General features: G+C 39.6%; 3 protein-coding genes across 3 annotated transcripts in view; 2 read left to right on the top strand and 1 right to left on the bottom strand.

Annotated features, from left to right (window-relative positions):
• Positions 1-5,209, top strand: part of LOC109985079 (solute carrier family 22 member 23-like) — a 35,696-nt gene extending 30,487 nt beyond the window's left edge. Inside the window, exon 10 of the mRNA XM_020635318.3 lies at positions 686-5,209. Within this exon, the coding sequence (XP_020490974.2) occupies positions 686-2,207 (1,522 nt within the window). The 3' untranslated portion in view covers positions 2,208-5,209. The remainder of the gene's footprint in view (positions 1-685) is intronic.
• Positions 5,210-6,566: 1,357 nt separating this feature from the next.
• LOC109985130 (tubulin beta-2A chain) lies at positions 6,567-11,200 on the top strand. The gene is made up of 4 exons (XM_020635406.3): positions 6,567-6,746; positions 7,141-7,249; positions 8,527-8,637; positions 9,738-11,200. The coding sequence occupies exons 1-4, from the start codon at positions 6,690-6,692 to the stop codon at positions 10,820-10,822; spliced, it is 1,362 nt and encodes a 453-aa protein (XP_020491062.1). The 5' UTR covers positions 6,567-6,689; the 3' UTR covers positions 10,823-11,200.
• A 3,552-nt stretch (positions 11,201-14,752) lies between these two features.
• Positions 14,753-23,993, bottom strand: LOC109985264 (desmoglein-2-like protein). Its single transcript, XM_065954095.1, has 14 exons — positions 23,804-23,993; positions 23,023-23,139; positions 22,315-22,470; positions 21,781-21,922; positions 21,519-21,682; positions 21,087-21,221; positions 20,796-20,981; positions 20,425-20,705; positions 20,164-20,306; positions 19,861-20,082; positions 18,939-19,169; positions 18,524-18,651; positions 18,063-18,422; positions 14,753-17,424 (listed from the first exon to the last, which is right to left on the bottom strand). The coding sequence occupies exons 1-14, from the start codon at positions 23,855-23,857 to the stop codon at positions 16,429-16,431; spliced, it is 3,315 nt and encodes a 1,104-aa protein (XP_065810167.1). The 5' UTR covers positions 23,858-23,993; the 3' UTR covers positions 14,753-16,428.
• Positions 23,994-24,280: the final 287 nt, after the last annotated feature.

The following is a 24,280-nucleotide window of genomic DNA, read 5'->3' as shown; positions in this document are numbered from 1 at the left end:
GGATGTCGCTGTGTTTGAAATGTGGATCACTGTTTTTTTCATTGAAAATGCAACTGATTCCTCTATAGTGTGTTTATGTTTGTACACTCAAATGTTCAATATAATACATTTACTAGACATTGGAGAAATTGTCAACCCCTAATTTAACAAGAGTTGCACATCATTTGGGTCTGTTTAAATATGTCGTTTAGCTCCTAATTTAGTCAATACAGTGGTTGGTTTCCATAGCATTACATGCTCCTGATGATGGATTAACTGCTTCACCTCCTGTTAAATGAGGGTATGAAATCGTTGAACTGCAGGAAACAACAGCCTCTCACAGTTCAGTGTCAAATGTAATCCACATTTTGTACAAATTAGCAATCCCCTCTGAGAATATATGACACAGCCCTGGATGTTCTTTATCCGTGGTTATGTAAGGGGGGTTGTTTTGCTGACAGTGTTCAGATGGCGACCTCTGGTGGTAAACTTGGGAAACTACATGAAAGGAATATGACTGCATGTAGAGGAGGGCGTTCAGTGGTACTGCAGCTCTCTGCACTGCTGTTTGATAAAATGTCAGCTGAAACATTTCCCTGATATATCACAGACATGATGCTGTTTTTCACTCCCTGAAAAATGCTGAGGATTTCAGATATACCACGCTTTATTCTACCGTGTAATAATATTTGCCATCTCATCATAGGGGTGGTGGTCTGGGCTTGGTCCTGGCCAGTGCTGGCTTCGGCATGCTGACTGCACCAATCATGGAGCTCCACAATCAGAAGGGGTATTTCCTTCATCACATTATCTTTGCCTGCTGCACCCTCATCTGCATCATATGCATCCTACTGCTGCCTGAAACACGCTACCAGCCCCTCCCTGAGACCCTGGCCGACGGCGAGAGCTACACCCGTCAGCCTCTCCTTCCTCCAAAGAAACCTGGAGAACAGCGCCTCTTGCTGCCTCAATCTGAAAGCAGCAGGGATTACACAAGGGTGCACGACACTCCACTCCACGAGGCAGCCAACACTGCAGTGTCCACGATGGACTCCACCGCCTCTTCAGCTGTCGATTTGACCGCTCAGTCGGTCGCCGATGTGTCTGCTCCAGCGTTCATGGAGGTGCACCCTTTTAAGCCTGACTCTAAAGGCCCCAATGGTCATTCTCTTTCATCCACACCACCCATCACATCCCTGGGGAAAGACGGCATCATACATGCAAGTAAAGAGCATTTGTTGTCTTCCACGCCTTTACACAAAGCCCAGTGCATCACAGACCCACTTATAGGCAATGCAGAAGAACCTCCAGCAATAGTCCTGGAGTCCATTGGGCCATTGATGGATTCAGCCACCCCTGTAGAGAATGACATTGATCCTTCCCCAATAAAAGAGATTCCCAACACCCCTTCCCCTTCTTCAGACTCTTCAACTCCTCCTGTCCCTCAAACTGTGCCTGGTTCTTTATTGATACACACCATCCCCATCATCGAACCCCCACCAACTTCCACGTTAGAATCCCCAAAACCCATGGGTAACAATATCAAAAATATCGACACAGAATTGGATCCAACTTTGCAAGATGACTGTAACATCGCTGTAGAAGACTCACCTTCTCCGTCTATGCATGAAAGTCCACTGCCATCTCCTATGCCCTCTCCTGTTCTGATGACAGATTGCAACATTGCCACTGAGCCTCCACCCCTCATTGACGAACATTCAGACATTCATTTAGAAATAGTAGATGAAACCACATGTACCCCCTCCAGTAAAGACTTTGAAAAACCTCCTGTCATAGACTCTGAACCGGCACAGGTAGACCCAACTCCCTGTGTTAATGATACCCTTTCCCCAGTCACTGAGTTCCCTTCACCCAGTCTGCCTCCACCTACTGACCAAGATCATATACCCCCAGCAGACCCATTCCCTCCCCCTGCTCTAGATACTGACACCCCTACACCCACTCCTACCATTCTCCCTGTCACGGACATTGTTCCCACCTCCACACCAGCGTCAATCTCTTTGACAGACATTGTCCAGCCAGGGCAGGATTCAGTTCCCCCCATTGCTGTAGATTCAGTACCACCTTCTATCAACGATCCAGACTGCACAGAAGCAACTCCCCAATTGCTATTGGACTGCACCGTCTCCTCCCCTATTGACTCTGGTGTCCTTTCCATCAGTGCCAGCACAGAAAACAACACTGTCAATGGCATGGCCTCATCATGATCCAGTGTTGGATGCAGCCAAGAAAAGAAGCTTTATGGTTGCAGGACGAAGCAGCCCATGCAAAATGAGGGGGCATGAACTATCCTGCTCAGACTCCAGGCAATCGATGAAGGCTATCCAGAACCTGGGGTCGAGTAAACATGTCTTAAAGAGCTGCTGTATGTTTCTCAATGCCCTCATCCCTTCCTGCGTTAAGCCAATAAATGAGACCACGCAACAGAGAGAGTGCCACAGGCTGGTTTTGTGACAATGTGACAGCATCTTTTGCCCTTCTTTTGAATGTCACTGGAAATCACCAGCCTATAAACTACTTTGATGTTAAATGAATGGGAAATCACTGTTTGTCATTTGAAAGAGACTTGTGACTATACCAACAATCAAGAGTGGTGAGAAATGCATTGATGCTAAAAAGAAAACAAACTAAAAAAATCTGATCACTACTACTTTGGTTCAAATGAAATGTCCGTCTAACATTTGTATTAAAATGTCGCCTTACCTGTATTGACAACAAACAATCTGAATGTTACATAGTATTTTTTTTTTTTTTTTTTTTTGTTGCTGTTACAGAGGAAATAATCCAAATTGGAGTGATTTTTTTCTAAATACAAAGCCAAAAACAACTCAGACCAAAATCAAATGTAGACACAGTGCCAAAAACTGAGTATAAATGCAGTATTTTCCTGTTTGGGGAAATACTGTTTAGTGCAGTGGATTAGAGTGAATCTGATAAACCCTTTTCAACAGTTTAGAAATAAAAGAGAAACGCAAATTGTGTATCGGAATAGAAGAAGTGACACGCTGTATCACGATTTGATGAGTCAGAATTGAGAGCTGAGATTGAGATTGATACAGAGATGTTTGAGAAAAATAATGACCCATATTTTGTCGGTCTAAAGAAACTTTTATTTTTCCAAATCGTTCCGGTCAATGAAATTTATGGTATGCAAATGCTCTTATTTGTAAATGTGTAATTGTATGTAAATTGATAATTAGTTGTTGAGCTTGATTGAGTCTTTTTTTTTAATTCAAAGTATTATTTTGAATAATCTCCCATGGCATTATACCTCTACTTTATTCTTACAGTATTTCTGTCACCTCGGTGGGGTGACACCTTCGTCTTTGCAGTTGGGACAAAGCATGAAAATAATTGTGAACGTGTCAGCTAAACAAACGAGCAAACCTTAAAAAAAAGAAAAAGACACAAATATTTTCTTAAGTGAAATCAATGGATGATGAAATGTTCAATATGATCGCCACCTTTCAAAGCATCGCTAACATTCAGTGTGTTTTCCAAATCATGTTCTGGCATTAACATAGTTTATGTATGTAAATACATTCACATGCACAACTAAGTTTACCTTAAAAAAATGCAATATCTCTTTTATTTGTCACATTGACATCTTACAATACAGATTGAATTCTTCTTCATAGCTTCATGAACCTATTGATATGAAAAAGACGGACTCTTTATTAAGGAAACACTTTCTCTTCCAACACCTGCGTCCGTGGAAAGCGTTATACTTGACTCGTGTGTAAGTGGACAGGTGTAGTTACATACTCCATGCATTGGAGGTTGTAATATTAGTGAAAGATGTGATAACAGATAGACCACTGTTTACAACAACAATAATAATGATACATAGGAATAATAGTTACATGTTACTATAAAACACAAGAGCCAGCTGAATGATGTCTTGTCATTTCAAATGTGATAAAATGTTCTCTTAGTATATCACTTATGCAGGGGGTACTGGTGATCTATCAAGGTGTCATTCAGGAATCAATGATAACTCCAGACTTCTGTTATTTACATCTTGTGGTACTATTATAACAAACGTTGCAGGTACTTGACTCACTTCAAATTTTCTTTTGCATTAATCCAAGTTAAATGTGCACTGGCAAAGGCAATATATCCTTTGGTATGTGAATGATTGAGCAAACATAACTGTGGTGGTTTTTTTCTTCTCAGAAGCAGTTTTAATCAAAGTAAAAAAGTTCCATTTGGTTTAGTCCATTACGATCTGTTAATACACCATGATGTAAGCAAACTTTCATTAAGAGAAAGTTTCATATGAACAAGTCATGTCTTACATCCATATGCCATGCTGCTAAGCCTCAAAGCACAATGCCCTGCTATCATGTGATGTCAAATTTGGTGATGTATTGACAGTAAAAACAAAAAGGGAAAATTGAGTTGGATGTTGCATATAATAGAAAAATTACTAATAACACAACTTTGCAATAGACCCATATGTAATCAGTCTTGTGAAACAGGATGGTAAAACTGGATTTTTCTGCGTCAGCAGTAGAACTTGGGTTATCTGCAGAGGTCAGTAGCTTCACATTGTTCTGAGTCCTCGATGTCTGTGAGTGTCTGTCTCTCTGTCTCAGTGTGCGTATTGCAGAAACTGATCTGTGTAAGACAATATCATGACACAGCACAATACATCCAGTGTCTTCTCTGAGATCTGTTGCTTCCATTTCCACAACTCTCACGCAGCTATTTCAGAGTGCTGATTGGACCATCTACGTCCAAATGCATTTGATTGGACTTTCCTTGCAGATAAGTTAGAAAAGTAAAAGCAATCCAAAGCATTGTTAGCACCAGCGCTAAGGCAGACAATAAGACAGGGAGCAGTGGTAAAGCAAAAAAAAGAACATTTTATGCCTTTGTAAATAGTAAATGTGTGAAGACCCCCCCCCCCCCAGCTTCAATAAGATGAAGAATAATAGCTCATAACATGGACTGGTGAAAAGTATTGAACTTGGTACTTAAAAGTCTCAGACACATGAAGTCCCCAGTGTACACATTTCAGGTTTTGCTTCTCTCAACCGTGCGACTCAGAATCTCTTGATGGGAGATTTGAATGAATGTAAAAACCGTGGATTGTACCATTTATAATTTCTGATTGTTTGATTTCATTTTGTATTTGTTTTAACAGACATAATGCACTTGTATATAAGCCATACCTGTTGTTAAATAAACCACTATTTATTGATCAGCTATGGATATCATCGAGTCCTTATTCTACCAAACCTTAACATTCTTTAAACTAGATGGAAAAAAAAAAATCGCTCTGCTGGCTGGAGGCCTCGTATCTAAATGCAAATTCAATTTAAAAAGTGAAAATGACTGATTTTATAAAATCATCTAACAAGATTGAAATGGTTTTCCATTTCGTCATAGAAAAGGTCCAAAAGTCACAGATCCTCAGGGGTCTAGGAAATTATATATGTGGAAATAATTAGAGGTAGAAAAATACATTTCTGAGTTGTCTGGTTCTGTAAAATGCTTCTCTTCAGTATAATTCACAAAGCTATTTTTTTATAATCATGCTACCTGCTTAGCACAGACTGTATGTGCTAAGGATTCCCTTGTTGCTTATGTTTTAATTGTGAATAGCCTAAAGCATTAATATCCATTAACAAGTTAGTTATTAAAAATATTCAGCAACCTACATTTGTGTTAAATAAAGGAATTAGTTATAAAGAGCAGAGCTGTGATTTGTACCAGGCTGTAAAGTTGAGCATTTTAAAATGGTCATAATGGACCTACTTTTGGATCTGGCCTCATGTGGTCAGCAAGAGACTGCAGTAACTACAGTTTTTTTTAGTCTTACATGTTGGCCTTATTTTATTTAGGAAACTCAGAGATAGAAAAATGTTTGAAAACCAGTGCTTATAACAGATAATATTGACAATCATATGTCATGATCATTTTAGCATGCTAACATTTGCTAGGGAACTGTAAACACAGTTTAATTGTAAGCACATTTGCTTGTAAATTGTAGTTTGTGCAAATTAGAAGTACCAGTTGAACATCTTGGGGATCACCAAGATTATTACAGTTCATCTTATCCATTATTTATCCAGTCTGTTTATATAATCTGTAAACATGATTCCATTGGTTGAAAAATATGTGGTTTATAAATTATCACAACAAATTCAACCAACCAGTAGCAAAATAGCAATGATGAAAAAATGGTCTTAGACTCAAACCAAAAACGTTTAGAACTGTGTCTGTATGTGGTTAAAGAATATATCTAATAGTTGCTCTTAAATATGCTTTGCACACAGCTCACTGCTAAATGGATCAGCACATAGAACTGAATAGCAGTGGTCAGTATACCACTGATAACGTTTAACATTTTCTAGAAGGGAAAACATTGGCTAAGCTTTATACAACAACCTCAGGCAGACATTTCTCTGCATGGGACAGGGTGATGTCAGGGGGATGATGCGGCACGGTCCTCTGGTTCCACTGCATCACACAGCTGCTTTCCTATTGGCTGACGGGGATGCTGGGATGCTGCGCTGCGTGCAACGTCATCTAACCAGCATCACGTTTATCTACCTCGCCGGCTCAACACTCGTCCTAGGAATGAAGCGAGTGCTGATTTAAAGAAACACACGCAATAGACTGAAGACCTGACGCAGGTGAAGTAGAGACAGGACACTTTCTGACCGCATCCGCAGCGCACCATGAGGGAAATCGTCCACATCCAGGCTGGGCAGTGCGGAAATCAGATCGGGGCGAAGGTATGATTAACATAATTTGATTTAGGAAAATTAAAAATGTAGTTGGAATAAAGATGCTTAATAATACACTTATTATTGTTATTTTACAGGGATTCTTGCTTTGATTGATTTGCACTCTCCCTGTAGCCTATGATAAGTTTTGCGTCTCTTGAATATGTTTATCTTTAAAAAAAAAAAAAGTTAGACATCGATTAATAGTTTATTTCATTGTTGGGTGCGGTTCAATCGGGTACAGGGGCTGCAGTGATGTGGCCCTGCTGCGTGTCATTTTCTCTCCAAGCAGATGCGCAATTACTAAAAAAAAATAAAGCAAGACGCACATGTGAGACTGCTGTTTTCACAGCATGCTAGGTTGCTATAGTTTCTTAACCTGATTACATTTGTCCCATCTTAGTTCTGGGAGGTTATAAGTGATGAGCATGGCATCGATCCCTCTGGTAGCTACCAAGGTGACAGTGACCTGCAGCTGGAGAGGATAAATGTCTACTACAATGAAGCCTCAGGTAAAAGATATATATATATATATAGCCTATATTTAGTTTGAAAATGCAAATACCTCTTTGCATTTTAGTAGCTTGCCAAAAAGGAAAACGTTGTTACCATTGCTCATTGTCCTTGCATGACCTTATGCTACATGGACACAAGTCTGGGTGCAACAGCATGATCATGTCACTAATTTAGCAGCAAAGGAAAGTAGGTCCCAGCATGAGTTAAGAAAAAAATGAGGACAGTGAATCTGCTAAAATCTCTCTCTCTCTCTCTGCCACTCTCTCGCTCTCTGTTTAAACTCTCTCTCTCTCTCTCTCTCTTTGTGTCTAAAGGGAGTACAGGTATCTGCAGTCTCTGTAAAGCTGACCCTGCTCACTGCAGCCTCAGTTTCAAAATCAGCAACCAATTTTTTTTTTTGTTTGTCATTCAAAATTAATCTGTATGATTTCTTAGCATTACTAAGGATTAAACATGGTTACATAATGAAGCTAGTATCGTTACAGCTCTGTCTACTTTAGCACTTTAAAATCATGAATATGGACAAATCAGGGCAGGTCTCAATCTGTGCATAATCCCAATTGAGATCAAACAGTGCCCATTCATCAACTTTGGATAAATGACTGGTTAGGCAGATAGGTTACTGTCTACTCTTTTGCTGGCAGCAGGCTTTATTGATCCCTTGTTTCCATGTTGCATGCAGACATCAGTGTCACCTGGGTCAACATTGCATGTAGATTGTAACAACATCACATTAATTCAATCCGCCTTAAAAATGAAAAGAACAGACAAGCTAAAGTTGACAGGAATTGAGCCACGTTAAGATTTTCTAAGGCAAGACAGTGAGAGAAGAAAGAGGTAAGGGTAGGGGCAGATCACGTCTTTGTTTGAAGGAACTCCACAGAGCTCAGCACTTTGAAAGCCTCACCGGTCAGGAATAAGCAGTGCAGCATGCTGCAGCTGTTTGATGGCAAAGTTTACTGACAAAAGGATGGAGCAAAGTACTGAAATAAACAGTAGAAGGCACATAGTATCCTTTAAATATCCAGTGTAAATATAGTTGTCTATATTGAATGTTTATGTATGTATAGATATAAAATGCTTTAAACAGAAGGGTGTTTGCCCAAAACATTACAGCATCTAATATTTATTAAGCAAAGTTAATATGAAAATAAATTATATACAGTCATTTTTTATGTTCTGACATCAATGCACACTAAGACTGTTGATATCTTACTCCAACCCTCCCTCCATTACATCTCTCTATCCTTATATCTACTGCTCTCTTCCAAAGGCAGCAAATTTGTCCCCCGTGCCATTCTGGTTGACCTGGAGCCAGGAACCATGGACTCAGTCCGCTCCGGGCCTTTTGGACAGCTCTTCAGGCCTGATAACTTTGTCTTTGGTGAGTTGGCAGTATACCATAGTGTCGTCACTAATCAGAAACAAAATGCATGTATGTGTGTCTTATTGTGTAAAGCTGAGTTTAGTTTTACCTGACAGAGATGTGTAGTTCTTTAGATTCCCAGCACTAAGCTTCTGTAGCCTCTCTGTGATGTATCCTCCATCCTGTGTCAGACTGAGACAGCTGTAGAGGTGACTCAGCAAAATAGAAATCCACTAGGAGATGATGCTGCAGTGCTAATCACGCCAAGTGTGGATGCAGGGGCCAAGAAATTACTGAAAGGATGACTCCACATTTTCCCTTCACCAGAAAAATACACAAAAGTCCTACATCTCCTAAAGCTTTATTATAAAGTCCATGTAATCAATTGTGAACCCAAAATCAAAGCACACCAGCTTTTTGTAGTTGTGCTTATGAACACGTGTTAATGATGACAGGCTAATGATGACAATATTAACATTTGGAACATTTTGTGTCATTTCTGATAAAAGATTTTGATTACGATTTAGATTTTGTTCATGCTTATGTGTGTTGATATTTTGGCTAAATTTGTGCACTACCCCTTTGGAGTAAACATATGCTCTGCATCTCTGCTCCCGAGTGAAGGCAATAGAAAGGCTATTAAAAGCATGGGGGATTACGTTTTAAAATGTGCAAGCACCTACCTTTAAGAAATCCATATGCTGATGCAAAGTCTGAGTGTGAAGTAACATTTCGGCCACAATATTCTTTTAAAGATAAATATGATTTATTATTTGCTTTTTTTTTTTACATCAGTCAACCTGGTGTTTTCTGCAAGGCAATTAATCATTTAACCTTTTATTTTAACCTCAAAAGGTCCCTGCAATGTGGTGATAATGCTCTCTAGAAGTACAGATACCTTGGGGTTGGACAGGCATTGCTGGACATTATTGATTATATGTTTACAGCAGACTCATTTGCCTTATCTTCTTTACAAAGTCTTCACAACTTTGTGGAATGCAAACTGTTGTGGGCGGGAGAAACCTTTAAATCACGTGAATCACTTTTGTGGAAGTGCATATTACGATAGCGTTTATTTTAGAAGATGACTGTCTCTAAATATGTCATGAATCATGCAGGTCAAAGTGGAGCAGGAAACAATTGGGCCAAGGGTCACTACACTGAGGGAGCCGAGCTGGTGGACTCGGTGCTGGACGTCGTGAGGAAGGAGTCCGAAAACTGCGACTGCCTCCAGGGCTTTCAGCTCACCCACTCACTGGGTGGAGGCACAGGATCAGGAATGGGTACCCTATTGATCAGCAAGATCCGTGAGGAGTACCCCGACCGCATCATGAACACCTTCAGCGTCATGCCTTCTCCTAAAGTGTCCGACACCGTGGTGGAGCCATATAACGCCACTCTCTCTGTCCACCAGCTGGTGGAAAATACTGATGAGACCTTCAGCATTGACAACGAAGCCCTGTATGATATTTGCTTCCGTACCCTGAAGCTGACAACACCTACCTATGGAGACCTCAACCACCTGGTATCAGCCACCATGAGCGGGGTGACCACCTGCCTCCGCTTCCCTGGACAACTCAATGCTGACCTTCGTAAACTAGCCGTGAACATGGTGCCCTTCCCACGCTTGCATTTCTTTTTGCCCGGGTTTGCTCCCCTCACAAGCAGGGGCAGCCAGCAGTACCGTGCCCTCTCAGTGCCAGAGCTCACACAGCAAATGTTTGACGCCAAGAACATGATGGCGGCCTGCGACCCTCGTCACGGACGCTACCTGACTGTGGCAGCCATCTTCCGTGGACGAATGTCGATGAAGGAAGTGGATGAACAGATGTTGAGTGTGCAAAACAAGAATAGCAGCTACTTTGTGGAGTGGATCCCAAACAACGTCAAGACGGCCGTTTGCGACATCCCTCCACGTGGCCTCAAGATGTCTGCCACTTTCATCGGCAACAGCACAGCCATCCAGGAGCTGTTCAGAAGGATCTCCGAGCAGTTCACCGCCATGTTCCGTCGCAAAGCCTTCCTCCACTGGTATACCGGAGAGGGAATGGATGAGATGGAGTTCACTGAGGCCGAGAGCAACATGAACGACCTGGTGTCCGAGTACCAGCAGTACCAGGACGCCACTGCTGATGAAACTGGCGAATATGAGGAAGATGAAATGGAGGATGAGGAAGAAGTCCGCCCGGAAGTTCGCCACTGATTCTAAAGCGACATGACACTGAGTGAACCAGTCTGCCAAAATCGTAGTTGTTGTTGGACAGTGAAGTGAGATCAAAAGAAGTAAGCTAGCAATGCAGATATTCAACTTTATTGCAATGAATGCACTTCATAATGACATATAGCTTTTTCTTTTCTTTTTTTTTTTGCCAAAATTGTATTGCATATAGAGATGGCTTATAGTGACAAAGATTACGAGGGGTGTTAGAACTTATATATATGCAAGTACGATAGTAATGGGTTTTCCTATCATGCCTATCAAGTACAGTCTTGTCCTACATACAGTACAGTTTTGTACTATTTACTTCAACAAGCATTCACTGTCAAGTCTTGAATAAATGATCAAGTCCTGTTAATACAATTGTGTCCTCTTTTTATTGATTATAACAAAGCAGTATGAATCAGGACTCTTTATTCCTCAATATTAAAGGCCTTGTAGTTTTACAAGTGTTCATATGTAATCCTTTGTTTACCTTTCCATTGTTTTTGGGCTTCTAATGGAAGTTTTTGCAATATAATATAAACATTTTAAAATTTGCCAGCTTTGCCCTCTAAAGCTCCTGTAATGAGCTTTTATTTCATCCTGCTCTTGGCTCCCCCTGTGGTCAATGCTTTACATCTTCTTGGCTGATCTTTTTGACAAAGATCTCATCCTGCATTTATTTAACAGTGAACAAAGGCTGTTTCTGCAGCATGCAGTTAAATTGGTCTTATCTGAATCCTACCTGGTGGCAGCGGTTTCATGCCTCAAATATAACTATGTAATAATATAACTGAAGGCTTGGTTTGCTTTTGCAGCTGTTTCTGTATAGATGTATCATTAATGATTTCAGTTTGTTTAATAACCAGCTTATATTCATTACAGGAGCTTGAATGCACTGTCTTGTTAATAAGAATAACCATTTATCTTTGACATGGCCCAGCATAACTCAGTTCAGCATAACTTCAGTTTATGCACTCTTAATAAGAACTTGATCGATAAACTTACAGTTTGCAGTATATTAAGTTAACTTCTATCTTAACATAAATCATTCTAATTTGTTTGAGTTTTGCAGAAGTATGTAAGGCTTTGTGAAATGGTGCTGTATTGCGTTACTCTGCAGATAAGAATCAGACAGAATCAAGTCACAGCAACCAGGGAGGAGTAAATCTGTGCAGAAAATCCAGAGAAAATATTTTCTCACTAACAATCAAACTATTTGAAACCAATACCTGGTGCAACTTGAGCTGATGCTTTGACTTCCTGACAAGACACTTGAGCACACGTTGACATGCGAACAGACATTTGGCTGTTGAATTACTCGCTAAGTGTGAACAGTTGAAATGTCTTCCACTACGGGCCACACCCAAGTCACGCCTGTCAACCTCAAGAATTTTTCCACTTGAGAGCTGAACAAAAACATCTGTTTTGACATGACTGATGGCTCGATGAGCAAATCCTACAATATTTCTTCAACCAAGAGAGGGAATTTGGAGCAGCATTTTTGCCCTGAGGCAGAGCTGTCTTTTTGGTATTTCATTAAAGGTAAAAAGAGAGGGAAAGAATGTTATTAACTCATCTCCTCTACATTTGGAAAACAAATAACAGAAGACAAAAATGCTTACTGCTGTTTCCAATGTTACAGTCTCTACTGTCAACTGTGTTGAAAAAGAAAAGGTAAATGCTCATAGGATGACATAATATGTGGAGGACCAAGCCATTACATGAAGAACTGGTATAAAACTGCTCAGTTCTTTGAAAGTTTTCATTACCATCAAATGAATGACAACATAAAAACTATGCATAGGAATAAACAGGAAAAGGGTAAGCAACATCAACTAATGTATTTAGAAAACCGAGTATAGCAATACTACAAAAAAAAAACATCTAATGCAGAGATTTTGGTTCTACATAAATGACACTTAAATACAAACTGGCAAATAAAAAGAACACATAAGTGTAAGATTATAGTAAGGGTTACTCTGAGGAGCTGAATAAGAAACATAAGCTGTGCAAAGTAGTTGCTGTCTCTACAAAGTTCCAACTTCTCAATCTTCCTATAATCTTGAAATGTGTCTTGAGAACAATAGTTCTTGCTTGTTGCGTCAAGATTCATTGTTAACTTTCCCTGACACTAAAGAAAACCCCCTCTTGCTGTGAGTGATACTTTGTATTCATGGTTGACCCACATGGATACCTCAGTGACAGCTTTAGATAACAAACTACAGTCTTGTACTCCTGTACTGAGGAAATACTATTCAAATCAAGCAGCCTTTACTTACTGTTGATATTATTAACAACACATTGGAGTCCTGCAGTAAGCAGTGAAATTCTTACTTATAATCTCTACTGACAGAATGACTCAACTCAACCTGTGAACAGTCAACATACCCCCATCCCTCTCTCTCTCTCTCTCTGATTGAATGAGATACTGATAAAACATGTCCTCCTCCATTTAAAATCTTACTCATGCTTTTGTGGTATTAATATAATCATTTAACACAAACAAAAAACATGTATTTGAACTGTGTCTCAGTTTAAGTTCTAAAGATTTAAGATAGGCATTTTGTCTGAGTCCAGGTCATCTAAAACCAGTCTTAGGCCCCTCTTGGACTGTACCTGCATTGTAGAGGACTTGTGCACTAATCCGACACGGAAACCTGATATTCTACTTTATCTTTTTTGTTTACGTGAAGCCTGAAGCATCTTTTGGAGCCAGCAACAAAGGAGCCAGTTCTATGGACAGAGGAATGCCGCTGTCTTTTTGGAAAAGCTTGAAGCTAAAAGCCCTTTGTCCTTTTGACCTCACTGAAGAAGGACATTTTGAACTGGCAGGGAGTTTAATGTAGGTTCTAGTCAGGACTAGATTTTATGTTTTAAACCCACAGCAGACTTTACTGTCAGTTTGTCTGAATGGTTTCCATATAAACATGGAAATGAAATGGTAAATGGACCACATTTATATGACACTTTTTCAGTCATATCCCCCTGAAATACATTTTGATCAGGTTTTTTTTTAAACATTTAATAGCTTACATAGAGATAATTTCATAACAGAGGCTGGAATTAAATATGCCTGCTTATCAGTGTTTAACCTAATTCAAAATCAAGCTATGGCTTTGCCTTTGGGAACAATTTGGGGTTCTGTTTCACGCTGAAGGACACAAAGACATAGAGGATCCAGGGATCGAACAGCCTGACTACTTAGAAGTGAACAACCCTCTCGCCTCCATCTAGCTGGCAGTATAAAAACATTTCAAATTCAACTCAGCCCCGCTGGTTTCACAGATCTATTCCAGGTACATCTCTCTTGGAGTATGTTAAAAAAAAAAACCTGTATTGCCATTGGGAGCTCCAGATGAAGCTGAAATCAGCGGATGTCATTTGAGTCAGCGTTGGTTGGGCTTAGAATTCAACAACAACTACAAAATCTGGAATGGTATATAAGGAGGCTTGCAAAACCTCTGGAGTCTGCTCCTCATCTCTGCTCTTGGCAAGCAGCTGGAGGCTACATTAGCTGCTCTTAACAACCAGCTGAATGCTGTTAACGCTGTTATTGCACTTCTGTTATAATGTAGTCACAGTGTTTTTCGGTATATAGATGTCTCTTTTTCTTCTGCATCAATTTTGGATCCCTATTTTGAATGGTTAAATGACTTCCTTGCAGCCTGTACTGAGTTTTCCTATTTTTTACTAAACTGTATAAAATACTTTTAGCCTCACAGTTTTACAGAGCAGTTAAATTATTGTGTTTTTTTTGTAAAGAATTTTGACAAGCACTTTAAAGTTCAAAAATGCAAACCCCATATTAATTCCTTTAACCCTTTTAAAAACGTTTACAATATACTGTATTTATTGTGTCAATAAGACGGTGGGTCATGTTTCTATCTCTAAATTGTTAGAATTGTAAAATTAGATTCATAGGTCATGACAGTGTTTTCATATTTGATTTTATTATATCAGCAGGTGCAAAACAAAACAAAAAAAACATTATCATTACCATGGCAAATACTGATATTTTAGTGCACAATCCTTCTGCTCTTAAGCAATATATGCTATCAGTTCATACTGAAAAAAAAAAACACATGTATGACAAGAACATCAGTATCAACCTACTCAAATTATCATTATGTCTTACCAGCATTAAGAAAGCACAAAAGGAAAGCAAGGTATCTGCAGTTTATCTGGTAATTAAAACTTATTTACATTGGTATAAAAAGGGCATCGTTCTATATTTACATCTTCGGCATTTTCATTTTTTGTCAGCACTTGGATTTAACACTTGGATTATTTAAAATGAGTAATTACAAACCAACAAATATAGAGTAGAAACAATAAAAGGAGTGCAAAAATATAGCAAAGAATCTTGTTCTCTATCTTGAAGCTCTTATTTGGTTAAGGGTGTGTATTGACTATATTGTCTACTGATAAAAACAAGTTAAATCCTTTCTCAGTGCTCTAAATCTTTCCAAGGCTTTGGCTTTGGTTCTTCCGCACAGGGGCCCTTTCATTGGTTTTACAGTACAAACAGCATTTATCTCCGTTCCAAGCAGTTTCCAAGGAAGCAGGGGCCACCCATAAAACAGCTTCTAATTAGTTACAGTTTAACTTGTTTCAACAATCTAAGAGTCTGCAGGGCAGCTTAGCTAGAGCTAAAATATAAAACAAAGCAACCCAAGGGTCTTAGAATCACAACTCAATACAAAAAAAAAAAAAAAAACACAGCACAAAGCACCTATACTAGTATTCAACACCAACATGGAAAAATATAGTAGACTACAGATCGTTGTTCTAGCTTTGCTTCAATTACTTGCAAAACAATTGTGGGCATTTCAAGATCAAGGACCCTCAGTATAAATAGAGTACGCATGTATTTTAACAGGACTTAAGGGAAGAAACTGGGATTAGGGACAAGAAGTGCAGTAAACAGGGTTTTAACAGAGTAAGAGAATCATTTTAGGAGTTTAATAATAGTACTTATCCGTTACAATCAGAACAGTCTCTCTTTCTTTCCCCCAGCCTGGTAAATCATCTACCTTACTTCTTATCTTGTCACTACATGGTTACCTTCTTGTTTGTGTTTTGCATTTTCCAGCATCTCTAGGAAATGTAGTCAGAGGTTTTTTATTTCTGTTGATGGGCAGATAAACACTGTAGGAAGGACTGATTGCGTATATGTTTACTTTGGCTTTTCCCATCCTTGATCCATGCTTATTATGTACCTGAAATAATTACAATGCTTTAAGGACTGACATTTGGTACCTAACTGATCATTTTTGAACCACAGAAGGATCATTCTTTTTTCCTTCTGCTGGGGTGTAACTCCAGAAGTCTGCCTCTAAAAATCTGTTGCTTTGTCCCAATTAAAAAGTTTCACTAGTACTGTAAACTTTCAATGTGTTAACCTCTATAAGCAGTCACTAGACAATATGTGTTGCATTGCACTTTTTCAGACGAGACTCTCTCCATTTTCTGCCCCTGTATATCACAGTCCTTCCATCTTTATCAACATGTTGGTTTTGAAACTCTGTAGTGTACTTTTTTATACTTACGTACATATGTTGCTTTATCACTAGAAAACAACTTTTCTATGCTCATCACATGTTGCACTACGCTCTTGTACTTGATTCAACATTCCTCTCAGTCACTGATACCTTCTTACGTTGCACAACCACTCTCTGGCTCCCTTGAACCTTTGGTGTTGCCGCCATAAGGACGTCTTCATGAGACCCGCTAGAATCAAGAGAACCCAATGAAAAAGTCTGACTTTTAACCTGCATACCTTGACCTCTGAGCTCCATACCGTACTCTGCAGATCCATTTCCTGTCTGAATATAGCCCTGCGCTAAGTGTGCAGCTTGCTCACCACCTGAAGACCCGCTCTCTACCACCAGTACCTTTCTGGACCTGGATGTTGTTCCTCGAGTATGGCCTTGTGCTACATGCCCTGTGGCTCCTCCCATTCCTACTTGCCTATCTACAAGGACCACACCCTGAGAACTTTGGATACCACCAACCTGCATCAGACCCTGACCAAGCCCAGCTGAGCCCACATGACCCAATGCCTGCTGGGTGCCTGACACCAGCACCATTTGCGGCTTCTGTTCGACAACATACATGGGCGTAGCAGCGTAGTACATGGTTGGCTGCTGTATGAGCATCGTCTGACTGGGAATCACATACTTGTCCTGGACATGAACCCTGGGAGCTGTGGCTGAATTCTCAGTGATTCGCTCCTCCCGGATGAAGGTGGAAGACCCGGATGCTACATTGGAGGTGTTAAGGGTGTTGACGTTGACATGGTCCCTATCCCTGAATGTTTCTGTGTGAGTGTGGGTGTGGGTGGAGGGCCTGACAGGAGACACTGGTCTGGGAGGAGAGACAAAAACCCCTGCATCAACAGACTCTGTCACCAACGTTGAACGCTTGCAAATTTCAGCCAGGGTTTTAAATTTAGGCCCAAGATCATCAAGGAAAGCAAGGTCATTGTCATTTTCGAGTAGGCTGCAGCAACCTACAGAACCTGCCAGGGACTCCCGACCCTCGTAGTCATAGATCATCAGAGCATCCTTCTCATGGGACTGGTTTGCAGCATGGTTTGATTTCTGCAAACATGAAGAACAACAACTTATTATGTAAACATAGATTTATAATAATAGTGTTAATTCATCCGTCAAAATATTTATGCTTATTCGTCATTTTAAATTATTTGTGTACATGCGGATACATAACAAGTAATAGTTCTGAATTCTGTCTTAAAAACGGTTGTTAGATTGATATTATTTATGATTAAGTTATTTCAGTTTCTGTTTTTGTGTATTTTTATTGAATGCTGCTAGTATTGAGTCCTTTTTTTTTATGACAACAACGTTTTATATCCATTTGTTGCTTTGTGTGTATGAATGAGGGTTTGGGCGGTGTTATTTGGTGTGGAGTCAACAAAGATATAAAATGAATATCTGATTGATTGATTGATTTACTGATCGATTTGTTGATAATGGCTCAGGTTTGACAGAATGATAAAGTTTTCATGTGTCCTCAAACACTGTTCAATTAAACTTCATGATGTTACCTGTGACGGTTGCACTTTGTTAAATATAGTCTGGAGGAATTATCTTTAAGCCTGATTTTAACTCCGGCAGTTTCAGCTAATGCTAGCTGTTATAATGGACCAAACAATTTATTAAAACAAACATGACATTCAAAATCACACTTGGATCAAACTGTCACTTTAAATACTTACACTAGCATAATACTCCCCGAGAAACTCTTCAGAAAGAGCCATCCCATCATAGTCACTGTATCTGGAGTAAAGATGTTCTTGTCCAGTCATCATCCCACCACCCATAAAGTCCATCTCTATTTGCCCACTGGACTGGTTGTATCGGTTGTACGTATGCATGTTCTCAGTTGTCAGGATGGAGCCACCTAAGGCGGCACCTCCACCTAAGGCTGCACCTCCACCTAAGGCTGCTCCTCCACCTGCTGCGCCTCCCAGTTCAGCTAGTCCTGCCAGGTACCCCTTTCCCTCTAAAGTGTTGATGTTCTTGACATTTATTGTGCCACCATCAACCTCAACGGGGGCAATGAGAAAAGGAACTTCCTGTCAGAAAAATGCGAGATCCCGTCAGAGATGCAGCAAATTTGAATAAAATAGTCAACATATTGTACAAGAGGCCTTCCTATCAGGACTAATCAAAGTACCTTGTCTTCTCCCTGTCCCTCAGTGTGATATGAGATCAGCTGTTGCTTTGTATCAAATGGAATCGCCTTGAAATCTCCTGCAGCTGCTGCTCCTCCACACAGGCAGAACAGCAGCAAAAGGGGCACCACTAAAGAAATACACAAATATGACACCATGTCTTCAGAAATTCTGCAAGTGAATTACTTTCATTCAAAAGAGAGATTAAACTCATGGCAAGAAAAGTAACTAATGATTGTGCAATGCACGCCAGAGAAATGAGCTGCCTTTTCTAAAAATCTGCAGATAATCCCCACCATTCATTGCAGTTCCTCCTTCCTAAAACATGTCTGCTTAGGCGACCTTGTTGGAGAATGTTAATGATTCATATAAAACAAACAAAAACAAGCATAAAGTGTACGGTCATACTCTACTCACACAGTAGGAGCAGCAGTCCAAGAAGCAGAAGCAGTACACCTGATGCTCCAAAACCAGAAGTCTTTGTTTGGCTTGCTGCGCACAATTTAATGTTTTCAGCGCAAGTACACACAATGACGTCCATGACTTGAACATCAGCGCATGACTTTCCCTGATTGTCCTTGACCTCCACTGCAACTTTGTAAGTTCCTGGCCACAAGTTGGCTTTGTCTCGTAGAATGGCTGCAGTTTCTGAAGAAGAGATGAGAAACACATTTTAAAATGTGTTGCACAACTTGTAAAAAAGCACCGCAGTTAATTGAATGCACGGATAAGGCTGATAAAACTGAATGATAGTTAACGCAAAATTAAACAGGAACACCAGATTGAATGAAGTAAGTTTGCAGAGACTCTAATAATTCAAACAGTTTTGTGTTATTCATACTGATTTTGTACCATCTGCAGCGAATAAAATTAACAATTTAAAAAGATACAAAGTATGGGACTTAAACCTACTGTAAGGAGTTTTTAAGTGCCAACTAAACAGGCTAAACTGATGTGCCTGTGGCTCGACAACTGACAATGTCTATTGTTATTTTTATCATCCGTCATTGCTGTTAAAACAGGGTGATTTACAGCATGCTGGGTGAAAGAGCGTTTGTTTATCTTTTCACCTGTAGGCTATTGTTTCTTGGCTCAGTAGTAGTGCCTAAGCCAGTGAAGAGGGAAAAGAAGGGGAATTCTCAAGAAATATACTACACACAGGTGTACAGGACAGAATCAGCAAAGGATTTATGACATACAAATTTGTCATTTGAGGCATTAAAATGGACAAAAAACTGAGATACATCTAGCTGTTTAAAAAACTATTCACTCTTAATTCGTCTAAATCTGCCTCTTTAATGTAAACCTCTTTTAAAAAAACACTTTTGAGTAATCTTACCATTAAGAGGCTCAACATTCCATTTCCCCTTGCTGCTCTCATGAATCACAGTAAAATCAAACGGTGCTGAATTGGGGAACTCATCTTCATCTACGGCTGAGACGTAGATGACATTATCCTCGAGGCACATGGTGTGAGTTGTAGTGGTCAGTTTGGGACAGTGATCATTAAAATCCTCCACCTGGATGGCTATTGTCCCAGTGGCCGTCTTTGAGGTGCTGTCTGAAAGCCGGACCAAAGAGAGATCAATATTTAACTAATCTGGACCAGGAGAATAATAACTCTAATATTTCCAGAACTCACCTGTAGTGATGCATATAATTTTTGCATAATATGTTCCATTGATCAAGAACTTTGACTCTCTGTCTGGCAGTTTGTTCAGCCTGATATCAGCGGTCTTTGAATCAATAATCAACCAGTTGTCATCATCGCGGATCTTGGCATATCTGTTGTTATGAAAATCAAAAATAAGCCGTACTTGTTAATACATTATACATACATTTAATCAAAAACAAAAAGAGCCGTTTGTATATATTTTTTTTTAAATAACATTAGTGGCCGTACCTTACGTTGGTGGCTGTTAGTAGTGTGTCGCTGTCAATAGCAGCATATGTGGTGATGACTTGGTTGAGGGACACAGATGTGCGGTCCTCTGAAATTGTCACCACTTTGACACTCGGTTGGAAACGGGGGCCTTCCTTCTGATTGACCACATTTATTTTAATAGGGTAGTTTTTAGAGGTTGTTGACCCTCCTGATACGGAGCTGCTGCCAAAATTATATGCTGCTTTGTTGGAAACCGCCACCCTCAAGTTGAGTGTCTTTATTTCCTCGTAGTCCAAAGCCTGTAGATGTAGGATATGGAGATGACATTAGCCTTCAAAGTGTTCAATAAATCATATCCATTCATTTGACTGTTTATTATTCAGTTTTACCTTGTTGATCATGATAATTCCCTCATTGGTCTTAGAATCAGTAGAGATGCTGAAGTAGCCGCCTTCATTCCCTGAGATGATTTCAAAGACAGCCAGCCAGTTTTCAGAGTAAATCAGATCCATGTCCAGGGCTTTGATCCTCATCACTTCAACATTGATTGTGTTCTCCTCCACACTTCCTTCATACTGCAGGTAAAAAGTACAGCAAACGTTGCTTTAAAACTACTTTCTCAAATCTTTTTTCTTTTTTTAAAGGAGAAGTTTTGTTTGGTGTATTTGTGTCACACTTACCGATTCTTTTTCCAGGGTCGGGAGGTTGTCGTTTATGTCTAGAATTCTGATCTCGATTTCTCCTGTTCCTGTGTTTCCTCCTGGTAGGCCATTCAGGTCTGAGGCACTTATGGTCAACCTATATGAATCTTGTTTCTGAGAAAACAGATTATAGATACAATGCAGTGATTGATACAATGTAGTTCTGTGGTTTCTGCTAAAAACATGTTTCTTGGTCATTGACTGGGAATGCTGTTAACGGTGAAGAAAGAATGTTTACAAAATGAGAGGATTTTCATTAGACTTGTCCATAAACTAACAGCCAATGTTGTGAAAGTTCCTAGTCAGCAAAGTAAGACTGAATGGAATATGTATTCAGTGTGATTACTGTCCAAAATGATCTTACTGCTGTAGAAGGTTTTTCCAACAAAAATAAGTAGTAGTGACACTCACCTCCCTGTCGAGAGTGTTCTGTCGAACCATGACCTCTCCAGTCTGAGAGTTCATGAAGAACATCCCGGCCGTGTTACTCTGCCCCACGATACTGTAGCTGATCCTAGAGTTTATTGAGTTCTCTTCATCAGCATCAGTAACTATCACTTTCATCACAACAGTACCTGGAAAAATCACCAGAGCAAATTAAGATAATACACCAATTTATTGATTAAAAAAAAAAAAGTGACAAGTTTACAAGAAAACTAGGAGCCGGAAGTACCTGCTGCACTTGATTCCTTAACAGATCCAACTTGCTGTGCTGCAATTATTGGTGGGCAGTCATTCTCATCCACAACCGTAATTTTGAGGTCAATATCCTTTTCAGCTAGAGTCCCGTCCATATATTTTGCCACGCCTTTTAACTACAGAGAGACATATCATCAATCTTAACATTGCTCTCAAGTGTTTAACCTCATACGATATACAGCTCCTGAAGAAATTAAGAGACCACTCAACATTTCCTGTAAATCAGCATCTATACATTCATGGATGCCATTCTGTTCTAGAGTCTGCTGAATTTTAACACAGGAAAGGTGAATTTAACACAATCTTAACCAGTTGCCATTTTCTGCAAATAAAATTTCCTCAATTATAATATTTTATTTGGAAGTTGGGTGAAAGAAAAAAATTTCATTTTGTTGAAACACAAACCTGGAAATGACCAGGAAATAGCTGAACCAGTGGCCCCTTAATTTCCCCCCAGTGCTGAATACCATAAAGATGTTTCAAATAGAAAATGTGTGTCAGTTCTTACGTAATAGAAAGGGATCTGTTCTCGGTCCAGGATGGAAAAGATTTTTACATAACCAGTCTTATGGTCAACCTGAAAGACACCTTCAGGGGGCTGGTCAACACCAGGTCCAGTGAGATAATACCTTATTTCTGTAAAGTTCTCCTTATCAGAGCGGATCTGAAAAATAGATGAAAAACACTAAATATAATACTAAATCAGATGTCTAAGACTTTAGAAAAGTGCAAAATAGAATATTTAATGTAAGTTTACATTTTTTATTTTTTAACATTATTGTGCCAGGCCTAGGATCAAATATTTTTTTCTGATCATGTGAATGGAAACATGCGACCTGATATAGTAGGCTGAAATGCAGATACATCAGTTTATAGAAAACTCTCTCTTTGCTTAGTTTCTATCAAAGCCAATAGCATGGGTTGGATCCTACATACCTAAACTGATATGCGCTATGCTTCTAGATAACGAACAAAAAACACAGATGTCATGCCTCGGCATAAGAACAATGAAGTACTGTCACGTAGCCTAGTGTCTCAACTAACTAATTTCAGGATGTGAACGTTCCAGTCTGTGCTGCTGTTCCAAGTAAAGGCAGTCCCTCCTCAATATGACGCAATTACTGAAAGGACTAAAACATTTTTGCACCTACTTAAAATCTGTCTTATAGTGTTCTTAATGAAGTGGGGTGTGAAGTTAAATCAGAAAAGTACACACTCTGGCAATGCTCTCAAGTCCAGTGTAATCATGGTTCTCCTTCAGCTTTCTGGGAGCGATGATCCACTCTCTCTTCTGTCTGTTGAACCCATGTCCTTCTACGCTCACAAAAACAAGCTGCAAATAAACAAAGAGGAAGAGAACATTTCAATCAGTAACAAGAACAACGTTATCCAGCATGTTGTTGCTCCTGCCTTACAAACAAAATGCATTGTTTTTGCTCATTTCCTTTGTGTAATGAGGAGTTTGACACATTGAGAATCTAAGGGTTATTTCATTATAAATGTGTTCATGGAGTAAATTCAGTGTTTTATAGTCGTTATTAAATAAATGAACACGCCCTGTAATATTAAAAAATACAAAAATAATGATAAATGCAGTGTATTCTTCAGCTTTTTGTGTTACTATATTTTAAACAACACAATTGGACATTTCTTCAGTAACCTCAAATTTGATTCCGTGCCTCTTAAGTTTTTTTTTTCCAACATCCGCTAATCCGGGAAACAATTAGGAATAGCTGCTTTGATGAAGACGACATAAAGAAAGAGTTGTTCCGTGACCTTTCAGTACAATACATGAGTGTCCATGTAAACAGAGACTGCGCATTAACTTTTTATTCCGTTGCCTGGCTTACTGCGGTTCAACTTTAACTTAACCCCCCCCAAAAAAAGCACCTCTGGGCTTGATAGCCCACCAGGGAAGAGCCACACCTGTTTAACATACTTCACAATACAACCACTAAAGTAGACTACATCGGTAAGAAGCGGAGATGTTTACTTACCGTTATAAAGGACGCGAGGAGAATAAAAAGGCAGCCTTTCTGCAGTGGCGTCATACTGGCTTGAAATAAAATAAAATAGTCAATCCTTAAATTGGAGTTAATCCTTAAGTTGGAGTGAAATCGCTTGAAGTTACACTAACTGGACACTAACTGGAGTCCTCCGTTGGTTTCGTACAGACTTTGACCCTATGGCGGGGTAGGGACTTTTACAGCACTAGGCGGTTCCTCCCTCTGATTGCTAACAGGCGACTGCTGATAACAGGCGGAGAGGGGAGGCATTCTGTCCTGTGATGCATAGCTGTAATACTTGTCTTCAGCTGCCTATTGTCTCTTAGGAGGAACAAAAAAGGTAGACTAGACAGAGGGGGGAAATTACTCTAAACTACCACCAAAAAATAGGAAAACCACATTGACATTATTTTATTGGGAGTCTATGGGTGCAAATATGTGAACTGGTATTTTGTTTTGTGGTTTATG

The sequence above is a fragment of the Labrus bergylta genome, chromosome 4, assembly GCF_963930695.1.
Source record: "Labrus bergylta chromosome 4, fLabBer1.1, whole genome shotgun sequence".
Classification (NCBI taxonomy): Eukaryota; Metazoa; Chordata; class Actinopteri; order Labriformes; family Labridae; genus Labrus; species Labrus bergylta.
The sequence above is the reverse complement of the archived record's forward strand: the minus strand, read 5'-3'. Positions and strand labels throughout refer to the sequence as shown.

Coding starts and splice junctions, on each gene's coding strand:
- LOC109985130 (XM_020635406.3), top strand. CDS start 6,690: ATGAGGGAAATCGTCCACATCCAGGCTGGGCAGTGCGGAAATCAGATC. Junction 6,747..7,140: donor GAAATCAGATCGGGGCGAAG/GTATGATTAACA, acceptor GTCCCATCTTAG/TTCTGGGAGGTTATAAGTGA. Junction 8,638..9,737: donor GCCTGATAACTTTGTCTTTG/GTGAGTTGGCAG, acceptor TGAATCATGCAG/GTCAAAGTGGAGCAGGAAAC.
- LOC109985264 (XM_065954095.1), bottom strand. CDS start 23,857: ATGACGCCACTGCAGAAAGGCTGCCTTTTTATTCTCCTCGCGTCCTTT. Junction 20,307..20,424: donor CTAACAGCCACCAACGTAAG/GTACGGCCACTA, acceptor TCATAACAACAG/ATATGCCAAGATCCGCGATG. Junction 20,083..20,163: donor AATTATATGCATCACTACAG/GTGAGTTCTGGA, acceptor TCCGGCTTTCAG/ACAGCACCTCAAAGACGGCC.